The 14,335-nt window shown below is 40.3% G+C and overlaps 1 protein-coding gene across 7 annotated transcripts in view; it reads right to left on the reverse strand.

Moving 5' to 3' along the window:
• Positions 1-11,301: 11,301 nt before the first annotated feature.
• Rap1gds1 (Rap1 GTPase-GDP dissociation stimulator 1) overlaps positions 11,302-14,335 on the reverse strand; it is a 149,655-nt gene continuing 146,621 nt past the window's right edge. For all 7 annotated transcript variants that reach the window (XM_027926690.2, XM_027926689.3, XM_071614527.1 and 4 more), the window contains one exon: positions 11,302-13,136. In XM_027926690.2, coding sequence (XP_027782491.1) covers positions 13,009-13,136 — 128 coding nt within the window. In that variant the 3' untranslated portion in view covers positions 11,302-13,008. The remainder of the gene's footprint in view (positions 13,137-14,335) is intronic.

Below are 14,335 nucleotides of genomic sequence, written 5' to 3' on the forward strand. Positions count from 1 at the left end.
ATCAAAGAAGACATTTGGCATTTGTTTTTTAGGGATTGGCTAGCTTCACTTAGCATAATCTGCTCTAATGCCATCCATTTCCCTGCAAATTCTATGATTTTGTCATTTTTTAATGCAGAGTAATACTCCATTGTGTATAAATGCCACATTTTTTTTTATCCATTCATCTATTGAAGGGCATCTAGGTTGGTTCCACAGTCTTGCTATTGTGAATTGAGCTGCTATGAACATCGATGTAGCAGTGTCCCTGTAGCATGCTCTTTTTAGGTCTTTAGGGAATAGACCTAGAAGGGGAATAGCTGGGTCAAATGGTGGTTCCATTCCCAGCTTTCCAAGAAATCGCCATACTGCTTTCCAAATTGGCTGCACCAATTTGCAGTCCCACCAGCAATGTACAAGTGTACCCTTTTCCCCACATCCTCGCCAGCACTTGTTGTTTGACTTCATAATGGCTGCCAATCTTACTGGAGTGAGATGGTATCTTAGGGTGGTTTTGATTTGCATTTCTCTGACTGCTAGAGATGGTGAGCATTTTTTCATGTACTTGTTGATTGATTGTATGTCCCCCTCTGAGAAGTGTCTGTTCAGGTCCTTGGCCCATTTGTTGATTGGGTTATTTGTTATCTTATTGTCTAATTTTTTGAGTTCTTTGTATACTCTAGATATTAGGGCTCTATCTGAAGTGTGAGGAGTAAAGATTTGTTCCCAGGATGTAGGTTCCCTATTTACCTCTCTTATTGTTTCTTTTGCTGAGAAAAAACTTTTTAGTTTGAGTAAGTCCCATTTGTTGATTCTAGTTATTAACTTTTGTGCTATGGGTGTCCTATTGAGGAATTTGGAGCCCGACCCCACCATATGTAGATCGTAGCCAACTTTTTCTTCTATCAGACGGCGTGTCTCTGATTTGATATCAAGCTCCTTGATCCATTTTGAATTAACTTTTGTGCATGGCGAGAGAAAGGGATTCAGTTTCATTTTGTTGCATATGGATTTCCAGTTTTCCCAGCACCATTTGTTGAAGATGCTATCCTTCCTCCATTGCATGCTTTTAGCCCCTTTATCAAATATAGATAGTTGTAGTTTTGTGGATTGGTTTCTGTGTCCTCTATTCTGTACCATTGGTCCACCCGCCTGTTTTGGTACCAGTACCATGCTGTTTTTGTTACTATTGCTCTGTAGTATAGTTTGAAGTCTGGTATCGCTATACCGCCTGATTCACACTTCCTGCTTAGCATTGTTTTTGCTATTCTGGGTCTTTTATTTTTCCATATGAATTTCATGATTGCTTTCTCTATTTCTACAAGAAATGCCGTTGGGATTTTGATTGGCATTGCATTAAACCTATAGAGAACTTTTGGTAATATCGCCATTTTGATGATGTTAGTTCTGCCTATCCATGAACAGGGTATATTTTTCCATCTTCTAAGATCTTCTTCTATTTCTCTCTTTAGGGTTCTGTAGTTTTCATTGTATAAGTCTTTCACCTCTTTTGTTAGGTTGATTCCCAAGTATTTTATTTTTTTTGAGGATATTGTGAATGGAGTGGTTGTCCTCATTTCCATTTCAGAGGATTTGTCACTGATATACAGGAATGCCATTGATTTATGTGTGTTGATTTTATAGCCTGCCACTTTGCTGAATTCATTTATTAGCTCTAATAGTTTCTTTATAGACCCTTTTGGGTCTGCTAGGTATAGAATCATGTCACCTGCAAATAGTGATAATTTAAGTTCTTCTTTTCCTATTTTTGTGCCTTTAATTTCTTTCGTCTGTCTAATTGCTCTGGCCAGTGTTTCGAGAACTATGTTGAACAGAAGTGGTGAGAGAGGGCATCCCTGTCTTGTTCCAGATTTTAGAGGGAATGCCTTCAGTTTTTCTCCATTCAGAATGATGCTAGCCTGAGGCTTAGCATAGATTGCTTTTACAAAATTGAGGTATGTTCCTGTTATCCCTAGTTTTTCTAGAGTTTTGAACATAAAGGGATGCTGTACTTTGTCGAATGCTTTTTCCGCATCTATCGAGATGATCATATGGTTCTTATTTTTAAGTCTATTGATGTGGTGAATAACATTTATTGATTTCCGTATATTGAACCAGCCTTGCATCCCAGGGATGAATCCTACTTGATCATGGTGCACTATTTTTTTGATATGTTTTTGTATCCGATTCGCCAGAATTTTATTGAGGATTTTTGCATCTAGGTTCATTAGAGATATTGGTCTGTAGTTTTCTTTCCTTGAAGTGTCTTTGTCTGGTTTAGGAATCAGGGTGATGTTGGCCTCGTAGAATGAATTTGGAAGTTCTCCCTCTTTTTCTATTTCCTGAAGTAGCTTGAAAAGTATTGGTATTAGTTCCTCTTTAAAGGTTTTGTAAAACTCTGCTGTATACCCATCCGGTCCTGGGCTTTACTTAGTTGGTAGTCTTTTGATGGTTTCTTCTATTTCCTCAATTTATATTGGTCTGTTTAGGTTGTCTATATCCTCCTGACTCGATCTGGGCAGATCATATGACTTAAGAAATTTATCTATGCCTTCACTATCTTCTAATTTATTGGAGCATAAGGATTCAAAATAATTTCTAATTATCTTCTGTATTTCTGAAGTGTCTGTTGTGATATTGCCTTTTTCATCCCTTATGCTAGTAATTTGAGTTCTCTCTCTTCTTCTCTTCATTAGCATGGCTAAGGGTCTGTCGATTTTATTTATTTTTTCAAAGAACCAACTTTTAGTTTTGTCAATTTTTTCAATTGTTTCTTTTGTTTCGATTTCATTAATTTCAGCTCTGATTTTAATTATTTCTTGCCTTCTACTTCTTTTGCTGTTGTTTTGCTCTTCTTTTTCTAGGATTTTGAGATGAAGTATGAAATCATTTATTTGTTGGTTTTTTCTTTTTTTAAGGAATGAACTCCAAGCAGTGAATTTTCCTCTTAGAACTGCTTTCAATGTGTCCCATAGATTCCGATATGTTGTGTCTGTGTTTTCATTAATCTCTAAGAATTTTTTAATTTCCTCCTTGATGTCTTCTATAACCCATTGTTCATTCTCCAAGTGATGCATGATTTTTCCTTCCTTCTTTTATCGTTGATTTTCAGTTTCATTCCATTATGATCAGATAAGATGCATGGTATTATCTCTACTCCTTTATATTGTCTAAGAGTTGCCCTGTGACATAATATATGATCTATTTTTGAGAAGGATCCATGTGCTGCTGAGAAAAAAGTGTAACTGCTTGATGTTGGGTAGTATATTCTATATATGTCAATTAAGTCTAGGTTATTAATTGTGTTATTGAGTTCTATAGTTTCCTTATTCAACTTTTGTTTGGAAGATCTGTCCATTGGTGAGAGAGGTGTGTTGAAGTCTCCCATGATTATTGTATGGTGGTCTATTAGACTCTTGAACTTGAGAAGAGTTTGTTTGATGAACATAGCTGCACCATTGTTTGGGGCATATATATTTATGATTGTTATGTCTTGTTGGTGTATGGTTCCCTTGAGCAGTATGTAGTGTCCCTCTTTATCCCTTTTGATTAACTTTGGCTTGAAATCTATTTTATTTGATATGAGTATGGACACTCCTGCTTGTTTCCGAAGTCCATATGAGTGATATGATTTTTCCCAACCTTTCACCTTCAGCCTATGTATGTCTTTTCCTATCAAATGCGTCTCCTGTAGGCAGCATATTGTTGGGTCTTGTTTTGTGATCCATTCTACTAGCCTGTGTCTCTTAATTGGTGAGTTTAAGCCATTAACATTTAGGGTTATTATTGAGATATGGGTTGTTCTTCCAGCCATATTTGTTTATTTCTGTTACTAAACATGGTTTGTTTTCCTCTTTGATTATTTTTCCCCCCTTTAGTGTCCTACCTCCCACTGTTGGTTTTCATTGTTATTTTCCATTTCCTCTTCCTGTAATATTTTGCCGAGGATGTTTTGAAGAGATGGTTTTCTAGCTGCAAATTCTTTTAACTTTTGTTTATCGTGGAAGGTTTTAATTTCATCTTCCATCCTGAAGCTTAATTTCGCTGGATACACAATTCTTGGTTGGAACCCATTTTCTTTCAGTGTTTGAAATATGTTATTCCAGGATCTTCTAGCTTTCAGAGTCTGTGTTGAAAGATCAGCTGTTATCCTGATTGGCTTACCCCTAAATGTAATCTGCTTCCTTTGTCTTGTAGCTTTTAAAATTCTCTCCTTATTCTGTATGTTGGGCATCTTCATTATAATGTGTCTAGGTGTGGATCTCTTATGATTTTGCACATTTGGCGTCCTGTAGGCTTCTAGGATTTGGGATTCTGTCTCATTCTTCAAGTCTGGGAAGTTTTCTCTTAAGTTTGGTCTCTTAATGTTATCCCATATTTCTTGGATGTTCTGCTCATGGTTTCTTAACAGTCTTGCTGAGCTGTCTATGTTCTTTTCCAGTTGAAATACTTTGTCTTCATTGTCTGATGTTCTATCTTCTAAGTGTTCTACTCTGCTGGTAGTATTCTCATTTGAGTTTTTATGTTGGTTTATTGCTTCCTGCATTTCTAGGATTTCTGTTTGTTTTTTATAACCTCTGTCTCCCTGTATAGTTGATCTTTTGCTTCTTGGATTTGTTTATGTAATTCATTGTTGAAGTGATCTTTCATTGTCTGATTTTGCTGTCTGATGTCTTCCTTGAGACTCCAGATCATCTGAAGCATGTATATCCTGAATTCTTTATCTGACATTCCATCTGCTGCAGATATTACCTCTTCTAACGTTGAGTTGACCTGCATTGCTTGTGGTCCTTTCTTTCCTTGTCTCTTCATACTGTTCGCGTTTCTTTCTGCTTGGTGAAACTGTTGTGCTATTGAATTTCCCCCCTATATATTTATATTGCTCTTGTATAGTTCCAAAGTCTCCCTCGCAGGCGCGGGCGGCGGCTCTGCCCCTCCTCCAATTGGGGCAATGTGCCTACCACGCCGGCGGGCCGCTGGGCCTGTTCTGCCGGTTGGTAGCAGGTCCGCCTACCTTGCAGGCGCGGGCAGCGGCTCTGCCCCTCTGCGGGCCGCTGGGTTTGTTCTGTCGATGGTCGCAGTTCTGCCTACTTTGCAGGCGCGGGCAGCGGCACTGCCCCTCTGCAGGCCGATGGGCCTGTTCTGCTGGTGGGTCGCAGGTCCGCCTACCTTGCGGGGGGGGGGGTGGCTCTACCCTTCCGCAGGCCGCTGGGCCTGTTCTGTCTGTCGGTTGCAGGTCTGGCCTGTTCTGCCGGTGTGTCACAGGTCCGCCTACCTTGCAGGCGCGGGGTTCAGCTGTGCCCCTCTGCGGGCCGCTGGGCCTGTTCTGTCGGTGGTCACCGTTCCGCCTACCTTGCAGGCGCAGCGGGAGAGGGAGGCTCTGCCCCTCAGCAGGCCGCTGGGCCTGTTCTGCCGGGGGGCGTCGGAAGTCCGCCTACCTTGCAGGCGTGGTTGGCAGCTCTGCCCCTCCGCGGGCCACTGGGCCTGTTCTGTCGGTGGTCATAGTTCCGCCTACCTTGCAGGCGCGGGGGGAGGGGGCGGCTCTGCCCCTCAGCAGGCCGCTGTGCCTGTTCTGCCAGTTGGTCGCAGGTCTGCCTACCTTGCAGGCGTGGTTGGCAGCTCTGCCCCTCCGCGGGCCACTGCGCCTTTTCCGTCGGTGGTCACAGTTCCGCCTACCTTGCAGGCGCCGGGGGAGGGGGCGGCTCTCAAGTTGGGAAATTAGATCTTTGAAGCTTGTCACATTGGGGTTTAGTTAATAAGGAAGATAGAGGGACAGGATATTGAAAAAGTAACTTTCAATATCTGCCACAAAACCAGTTTCAGTTCTCTTATTGACACTGAATTCCTTTTCATATATGGCAGGGAGATGAGTTCTGGCATTTTGGGGGTCCTGTGTTGACCCTCTTTAGAGGAAGCAAGGTTGGGAACTGCTCTTGTGCAGTTATTATTTTCATTCCCTCTTGAGGCAATCCTTGGTGGCCTGAGGTATGGAAGATTACCTGGCTTTCACTGAGCATCCTCTGGTACATGATGTCACTGAAAAATTTAGCACCAGCTTGTGCCTCTTCACTGGGGTCTTGACTGGGAATGGAGCCAAACTTCCATTTGTGTGAGCTTTTTTAAATGGGGAGACTTATTTCTGTGGTGTTGGCTATGAAGAGGCAATTGTGATTGTTTGGGTTATCCTGGGAGGTTGGCAGGTGCAGTCTATGAATTCTCCAAAAAAAGGCCTCACAGAGGCCAGTGAGCAGGGGTTAGCAGGGTGTTGTATTGCTTAAGGAGTCCTGGCTCATGGGATAAAGACGATCATCTGGAAGTCTTTGGCCTCAGAAGAAGGGCTGCATTCCTAACTTGGCTAAGAAAGGACTTTCTAAATTCCTGCAGTCACCATAGGATGCCGCCATCCCTGCTATGGGATGGCAAGGTCAACACTGGCTCTCTCCTTTTAGCAGAATAGGGTGGGCACAGGCTTGGGCACAGCTTGCAGCTGTCTGTTCCCATGTTCCTGCCACTTTCCAGTCAGACTGCAGCTGTTACTGACCTTCAGAATGTCAAGTCTTCTCTCTGAGAGGATAAAAATAATGCATTTTTGCATAGGTCATAGAAATGCCCTTGGGTCAAATATTTGGACCTCCTTTACACATGGACTTTCCCCAGAATGGTGGATTTTTTATTTTGCTCAAGAACTCCCCCCCCCCACACCAAAAAAGTCTGTTCACCTTGCTCCTGCTCTGGGAGCAGATGACCTTGCACCTGAGGTCTTCACAGAGTTACATTTGCATGGGTTTCCAGGGCTATGGAGTTAAGGTGAATGCAGGATGTGGACCAGGTGGGGACTGGAGAGGTATGCCTTGTCCAGCATGGGCCACAGCCAAATGTTCCTTCGGGCAACATTGAGTCCCTGATGGCTAGACTTTACTAGTTGTTGATGTTGCAGAGGACTGAACCCAGGGCTTCACAAACACTAAGCACATGCTCTACACTGAGCTATATGCCTAAGCACGGGCTTTTCCACTGAGATTCCGCTCCTAGATCTTCCTATTTTTAAATACAAATCAGAAGCTAGACTTTTATGCAAAATGATTTAAATTTTAAATGTTTAATGCTATCCATTTCACCCTTTCCTTTTCCTTTTTCGAAAAAAAAAGATACAGACCATATAAAACACATGCTATCTCTGTTTATAGGGAAAGAAACAGTTTGGCCAGGGCAGAGAATCATGGAGTGTTTGATACCTGCTGATTCTTGTGAAGAAGAGGCTCTCCACCCTCTTCTGGCCCCTCTCCATGTGAGCAGTGCCTGCAGAGTGTTTATCTGCTTGGAACAAATCAGAGCCGTTGGTTCACAGGCTTGGTACGAGGTGCAAAAGTGCTGGGAGCTGTTGATGACAGTGCTGAGAGGCAGACTCCAATTAGGCAGCTGAACACCAGCTGCAAGGGTGTTTAGAGATGTGAGGTGTTGCCCCTTTCTTTTTGGGGACCCATGTGATATTTGGGAGGAGTGGAGGTGGTGATAAATGACGGGGTATAAGTGATACAATGCCTGGCTGCTCTGGAGGGTGGCACTGTCTTGGACCCTCAGGAGAGTGGGAGGGTTTGGCCAGAACAGTGTCCATGAGGTGACAAAAGTGCCTGGAGGTCCACAAAAGGAGCAGAGTATCCAGAAAGGATGAAAAGAGGCTGAGGAAACTCTGCCACAAATGGATAAGAATCCTTGAGGAAGAAAGAAATGGTGCTATTATTGATTTAGGATAGGGGGCAGAAAGTAGTTTTTAGTTCAGAAAATGCTCTCAAGGTAACATTGGGATTTTGTTTTTCAAAACTCAAAATACATCTTAAAAGTCCAGATGTGGGGAAGAGGTTAAGTAAATTATGATATAGATATGTTATTGAAGAATATGCAGTAATTTAAAATGAGGTTTTAAAAAACTCAAGAGCTTATAGTAATGTGAAAAATTCTTACTAAGTGGGAAAAGATGTAGCCACGAATGACATAACACTTAAACTATGTAAAATTCTCCCACTGGGCAGTTGCTGTGGTGAAGAATACCAGAATATCATTCTGGAACTTTGTGTCTGATGGTAGCCACAGGTATGACAAAGCATGCTTTTCATAGACTGACTGACTCTCCAATTTTCTTATAAAACATCCAAATACATGGTTAGTCCCTCCTTGTATAGAAAGAAAGTGAATTTTCATCAGATGCTCTTCTTAGGTCAGTGCATATCTTGCTCTCACTTCCTGTGCTTCAGAGGCAGTCCCTGTATTTCTGTTATCTGAAAGGGAAATAAGAGGGTAAGAGGTGGGAGAGGGGGAAGCAGAGATTTAATAGTGATTACTTTAATATATTATGAAGTGGTCACTCTGCTGTGTCCCTTTCTTTAACATTGGTGGGCACTAGAAGATGAGATTGTGAGGGTAAAAGAATAGAATATGATTCACTCAGGACTCCTCCCCTACACATCACTATAGGAGAGGCGTGGTAGCCTGGATTGCATTCTGGAAACTTAAAAAAAAAAAAAAAAAGAGGGTGGGGTAAAGGGAGTTGTCTACTGATGGTTGGCTGCAGTTCAAATTAATTATTTTGGGTTCCTGTAAAGATGAGCCTGAAGTTAGGGTTACTCTGGTTCAAATATTTCTTTCCCATTCTTCACCTGATATTGCATCTTTTTTCTGTTTTGGGTTGTGATCTCCAAGCCTTTCTATTATCTTAGAATACTGTTTAACCTTCCTCATTCAGTTATTCTAAGTGAGTTTAGTGTTTGTCTGATGTTCCTATACTTGACACAGAGGAAAGCAGAGAATCTGAATCTCCCTGAAGAAGTCAAGGACAGAGGCCCTGACCTCTGGTGATGGGAGGATGGTAACAGGACAAATACTGTCAAAGTCCCTTAAGGAGGTTTTTCATGTGAATACATGGACACCCTGAAGGGAGGGGTGTACCCACTCTCCAGTAGACAGTTTTGGCCTCTTTCCATTCCCACTAGGCTTGGCTCTATTCTTTATAGGGCACCCCCTTTCCCAAGGGAAAAATAAAGACATCTGGCCAGAAGTGAGGTCCATGTTAAAGTAGATGTGGTTATAAATGCAAAGTAAACACACATATAGGAGTTAATTTTTGTCAGTAAGCTGACGGTAAACTAGATTCTCTTTTCTTCATAAGGATTCCTTCCTGGAAATCAATAAATGACACAGTAACTAGTGGACTAATAGTAATGTCTCACAATTATACTTGAAAATAAATTATGTTTTTTAAAAAAGATATACTGTTAAAGTATATATACTGGAAGCCTGGATAAGGCTTTAAAAGTTTCTACTTTAAGATATTATGGTTTAGATATGAGATGTCCCCCCAAAGGCTCACGTGTGAGATGATGCAAGAACGTTCAGTGATAAAATGGTTAGGCTCATCAGCATATTAATCCCCCAATATGAATTAACTGGGGGGTAACTGTAGGCTGGTAGGGTGTGGCTGGAGGAAATAGGTCACTGGGGTTTGTATTTTGTCCCTGGTAAGTGGAGTTCTCTCTGCTTCCTGACCCTACCATGAGTTGAGCAGATTAAGCTTACCTCCACTGGGCCCTTCCCCTATGATGGTCTGCCTCACCTTGGATCCAGAGCAGTAGAACTAGCTGCCTGTGGCTTGAGACCTCTGAAACTATGAGCCCCCAATAAATTTCTCCTCCTCTAAGGTGTTTTTATTGGGTATTTTGATCACAGTGATGAAAAGCAAAACTAAAACAAAGAACAATAGAAACCTTCAAAATTATATCATTTAAGAAACTAAAGGACTTCAAATAATGATAGAATTAGGCTTTATACTTCCATAAAATAAATAAAACAACTATTTTAACTGAATCCCAAAACAGAAAAAAATTTGCCTCCTTCTCTCTCTATATGTCTGCCCTTTGTGACAAACACCATGAAGTTCTTGCACATACTGAACGAGGTTTTAACTATGTGGCTAAGCATGTTAAAGTAAGATTGTACACACGTTTACCAGGAAAACCATGTATTTCTGGGTCATAGTTAAGTTCCATGTATGTGATGAGAGGTTAGAGATAAAAGAAAAAGCAAGTTTGGCTTTGGAGTGGTCAATTCTACCTGAGCCCTAACTTTAATGACTTAGTATCCAAATTGTTCCATTTTTACTCCTTAAAAGCTGCATTGGTAATACTGGGGAGCAGAGAAACTAACTGAGCTACCTGTGAGGAGATGGCACTGCTCATAACACCAGCCTGATCCTCTGGTTTGCTTAGGAAGTGGGAGAGGTAGTGTGCATTCTTCCAAGTGTTTTTATATTAGAATTTGTGTGGAGCTGAGGGGCTTTTAAACTTACTGATTCTGTTAACAGCTGGACACAAAAGGGTAATGCTCACCCTAAGTAAATGTCTTAACATTCAGACATCTTCATTTTTTATGTTCAATGGAATTAGATGAGCCTTCTAATGGGCACCGAGGAGCATCTTTCTGAATTCTTCACATGCAGTATTTCTCAGACCACTTCATACTAATGTTTGCATCCAGAACTATAGTCTGTTCCATTTGAGAGGAAACTACTTTAGAACTGAAAAAACTTTGTTTCATATCTCCATTCTTATAGCATGCTCAAAATGTTTTATCAAGGGAACTGCTGGACTCTGAACTAGTGTTTGATCAACTGTTGAGCTAATTACAATCTGGGCAGATGATTAGCAAGATTCCAAATTGCTATTGGGGCAGAGGGAAAGGTAGACCATTCTAGTGCATTGCATTCAGGCATCTTCTATGCTGGGATTCTTGGCTGTTCTACTTTTCTTCTGTGCTCTAGACCTGTCACAAGATGACAGGTCAAGCTTTGTTGTGCTGCTCTTCCAGTTCTCTCCCTTGGTTTTAACAGTGGCCTTTAAACTAAAATTAGTAATAGCAGATGAGGAATGGAACAGTCTGTGTTCTCCCAGAAACTGCTGTGGTTTAGTGTACTAACTGCTGACCCTGTCATCCTATGGCACAGCCTTCTGGTCCTCCTGTAGAATTGGTGATTTGACCTGCACTTGGTTTTGCTGGAGCTGGGGCACTAGAGTTATTAGTGAATTGATTGTTGGCAGCTAGCCCAAATGGTGACTTCTCTCAATTCTATGATTTTAGGATGTTTCTGTTTTGAGGCTTGCCTTATAATGCTTTTCAATAAGGACAGATCACTTATCAATCAAGTCTATCTGGAATGAGTTCAGGCATTCTGGAAACTTCATAAGTAGGAATTCATTCATTTCACCAATACTTATTGAGTACCCACAATGAGCAAAATACATGTAAAATACACAAATAAACCAAATGATACTATTATAGTTTGATACACTATTTATTAAGTTATTAATATGGATAGTCTATTATGTAACATTACAGATGTCTTTCAAAACCTAACAAAATAGAGTCCACTATCCAGCCCAGGAGAACAACAATAAATACAAGATCATTCTTACAGAAAGTGTAGCATAAGCACTCACAATAGTCCCTTAGTTATATATCAAAGGGAACAATCAAAAGGTTCTTCATTAGGGTTTTAACTTTCTTGAATTACAGCTGTATGAGTCAAAAATCCAACTTAGATCACACAGAGATGGGCATCTCAGGTAGAGAGGAAGGAACTCCTGTCCCCTCCTTGGCAGCCCTTTTCTACTGCCTTGCAGTCCTGGAGTGAAGCCCAGCCTCCCTTGTAGGCCAGTAGTGGTCAAACCTGGGTATGGGGAGAAGGCAGATGGGTCACAGGGACATTCTGATTAATTTACAAAGATCGTGTGTCAAAGCTCTAAAAACCCATAGTATATTGGCAGTGAAGAGTACACTATATTTTGCCAAGGGGTTCTTCTCAAGTCTTGGCTTTCTTACAGCCTATAAGATTACTGTAGTTCTCAGTGGGAAAGTGGAGTGGGAAACCCGAATAGTGATTGGTATGAGGCCACCTGCAGGATGTACTGGACTGACTACTATGGCTTTTATAACCTGCCTTCCTTTCTTTAGTCTAGACAAGCTTATTTCTTCATCTTTCCTCCTATGTCTCACTATAAGGCTTAAAAAGGAGTATGAAAGATGAACTTCTTGCTTTCAACCTGAATGATGAAAGACAGAAAAAATACATTCTTAAATGTGCTATACTCAATTTTCCTCAGTTGAAAACAAATGCCAATGGCTTTTAAAGACAAATGTTAACAATGCCGATTAAGTGATGGAAGGAGTTCTGAGATGAAACTACACATATATCAGAATCTAAGGTACCACAGGCAAAACTCAAAAAAGTTTAATAGGGATTCTTTAACCTTTTAGTGCTAATCACACTGAAAATTACAACTGTTTTCAATATTAGGCTATTGATGACCGTCAATTAAATATGGAATCAATCAGAAACCTCAGAAGTCTTGCCAAGGTTATGGCAGTTTTCAGTAGTCTACACAGTTAGGAACAGGAAAAATCATAGGGTAAAGAGTGAGCACTGGAATTTTATTTAACTCTAGGTACCATGGGATTGACATTAGTAGGTAGGACTAATGAAGGAGCAGCCATACAGTTTGTTTTGGTCATTGTGCTTTCCAAGCACCCCCCCACCCCCCCAAAAAAAGAGAGAGAAATGGAGCTTTTTTTTTTAACTATTCAATTTCATCTTCAAGCTAGACAGATCCTGCTGCATTCTTTGTTTCTAATTTACCAGTACGTTATTATGTGGTTTACTGCATGTGAGGAGCAAGTCATTATGTTGTACCAAGTTTACATCATCATAGGACTACAACATGCACATTCTACTTAATGTAGCTCAAGCAACAGGAATACAAGAGAACAGTTATGGGTGGAGACTTGTTTTGACAGTCATGTTCACACTAACTATGGGTTTAGAAATCTTATTAGGCAGGTACCTACAGCAGTTCTTCAATTGATATTGGAACATTACACGCATGCACAAGTGATGTGGTAGAGAATGAAGTGGAAGAGGCAGCTGGATGGAGGACAAAGGGGAAATTAGATGGGATGGTGCCGCGTGTTAGGGAGAGGCAGTTCTCAGCTTTCCACTGTGAGTCTCTGCTCTGTTAGGGAGGCCTGTTGGGCAACACTTTTGTTCTCATGACTGCGAAGTTTGGATACAACATCTAGAAAGGCCAAATCCTGCACTTCCTTGTGTAGAGATTCTGGAAGGCAAAAACAAGATGGCAGATGTACTTCTGTTAGGTAGTTCTAATATCACTATATAAACTAGGAACAATTCTAAGCATAGAAATGTAATAAATCAGAAACTATATTTGAAACATTTTTATAAAGAAATCATGCCAAGGTCTATAGTCTAAGGTTAATTAGGATAATGAGTTATAATTAAATACAGTTCATTGTATGATCTCAAAGTTTAGTTACAACTGAACCCTATCACCAGTTCAAACATGAAGTCCAATGATTTAATAATGAAACCCTTAGAATCTGTTTCAAATTAATCTGGTGGTAAATGAAGTTTATACTTCACATCATTCCAACAAATTTCTGTGACACCGGGCTCCCTTTCAGATTTCCTATTCTCCTGTTTCTGGCTCTGTTTAACCTTAATTATAGGAAAACATCAGATTCCTTTTAAGACTGTGAGAATCTACTATGGAAGGGGGAAATCTGATAAATTAAATAAACACTCCTAAAGTTCATATATTTATTTTGATAGGACTGACATCTAATACTAGAATCAGTATTTTTAGTAAAAATGGAAATGATTCAAGGAAAATATCTACAAAACAATCCTGAAAAAGAACAAAATTGGAGGTCACCACTTCAAAACTTGATATAAAGCCACAATAATCAAAACATCATGGTGCTGGTACACAGACACACATAACAGACTAATAAAAAGGAGCTCAGAAATAAACCCTCACATATGTGGTCAAATGATTTTTGGCAAAGGTGCTCAGACAATTTAATGAGAAAAGGACAGTCTTCTCAATGAATGGTGCTAAAGAAACTGGATACCACATACCAAAAAATGAAGTTGAATCTTTACCATATACAAAAATAAGCTCAAAATAGAGCAAAGAGCTAAAACTTAGTGTTTAGAAGAAAACAATGAAAAAACTCCATGACCTTGGATTTAGCAATGAGTACTTGGATATGACATCAAAAATACAGGCAACAAAAGAAAAAAATAGATGAACTGGATTTCATCAAAATAAACCCTTTGCGCAACAAAGGACATTATCATGAAGTAAAAAAGCAACCCACAGAATGGGAGAACATTTGTAAATCATATCTAATAAGAGATTAATATCCAGAACATAAAGAACTCTTACAACTCAACACACAAAACAATTTTAAAAATAGACAAGGGACTTGAATAGACATTTTTCCAAAGAAG

This window comes from Marmota flaviventris, chromosome 7 (genome assembly GCF_047511675.1).
Source record: "Marmota flaviventris isolate mMarFla1 chromosome 7, mMarFla1.hap1, whole genome shotgun sequence".
NCBI lineage: Eukaryota > Metazoa > Chordata > Mammalia > Rodentia > Sciuridae > Marmota > Marmota flaviventris.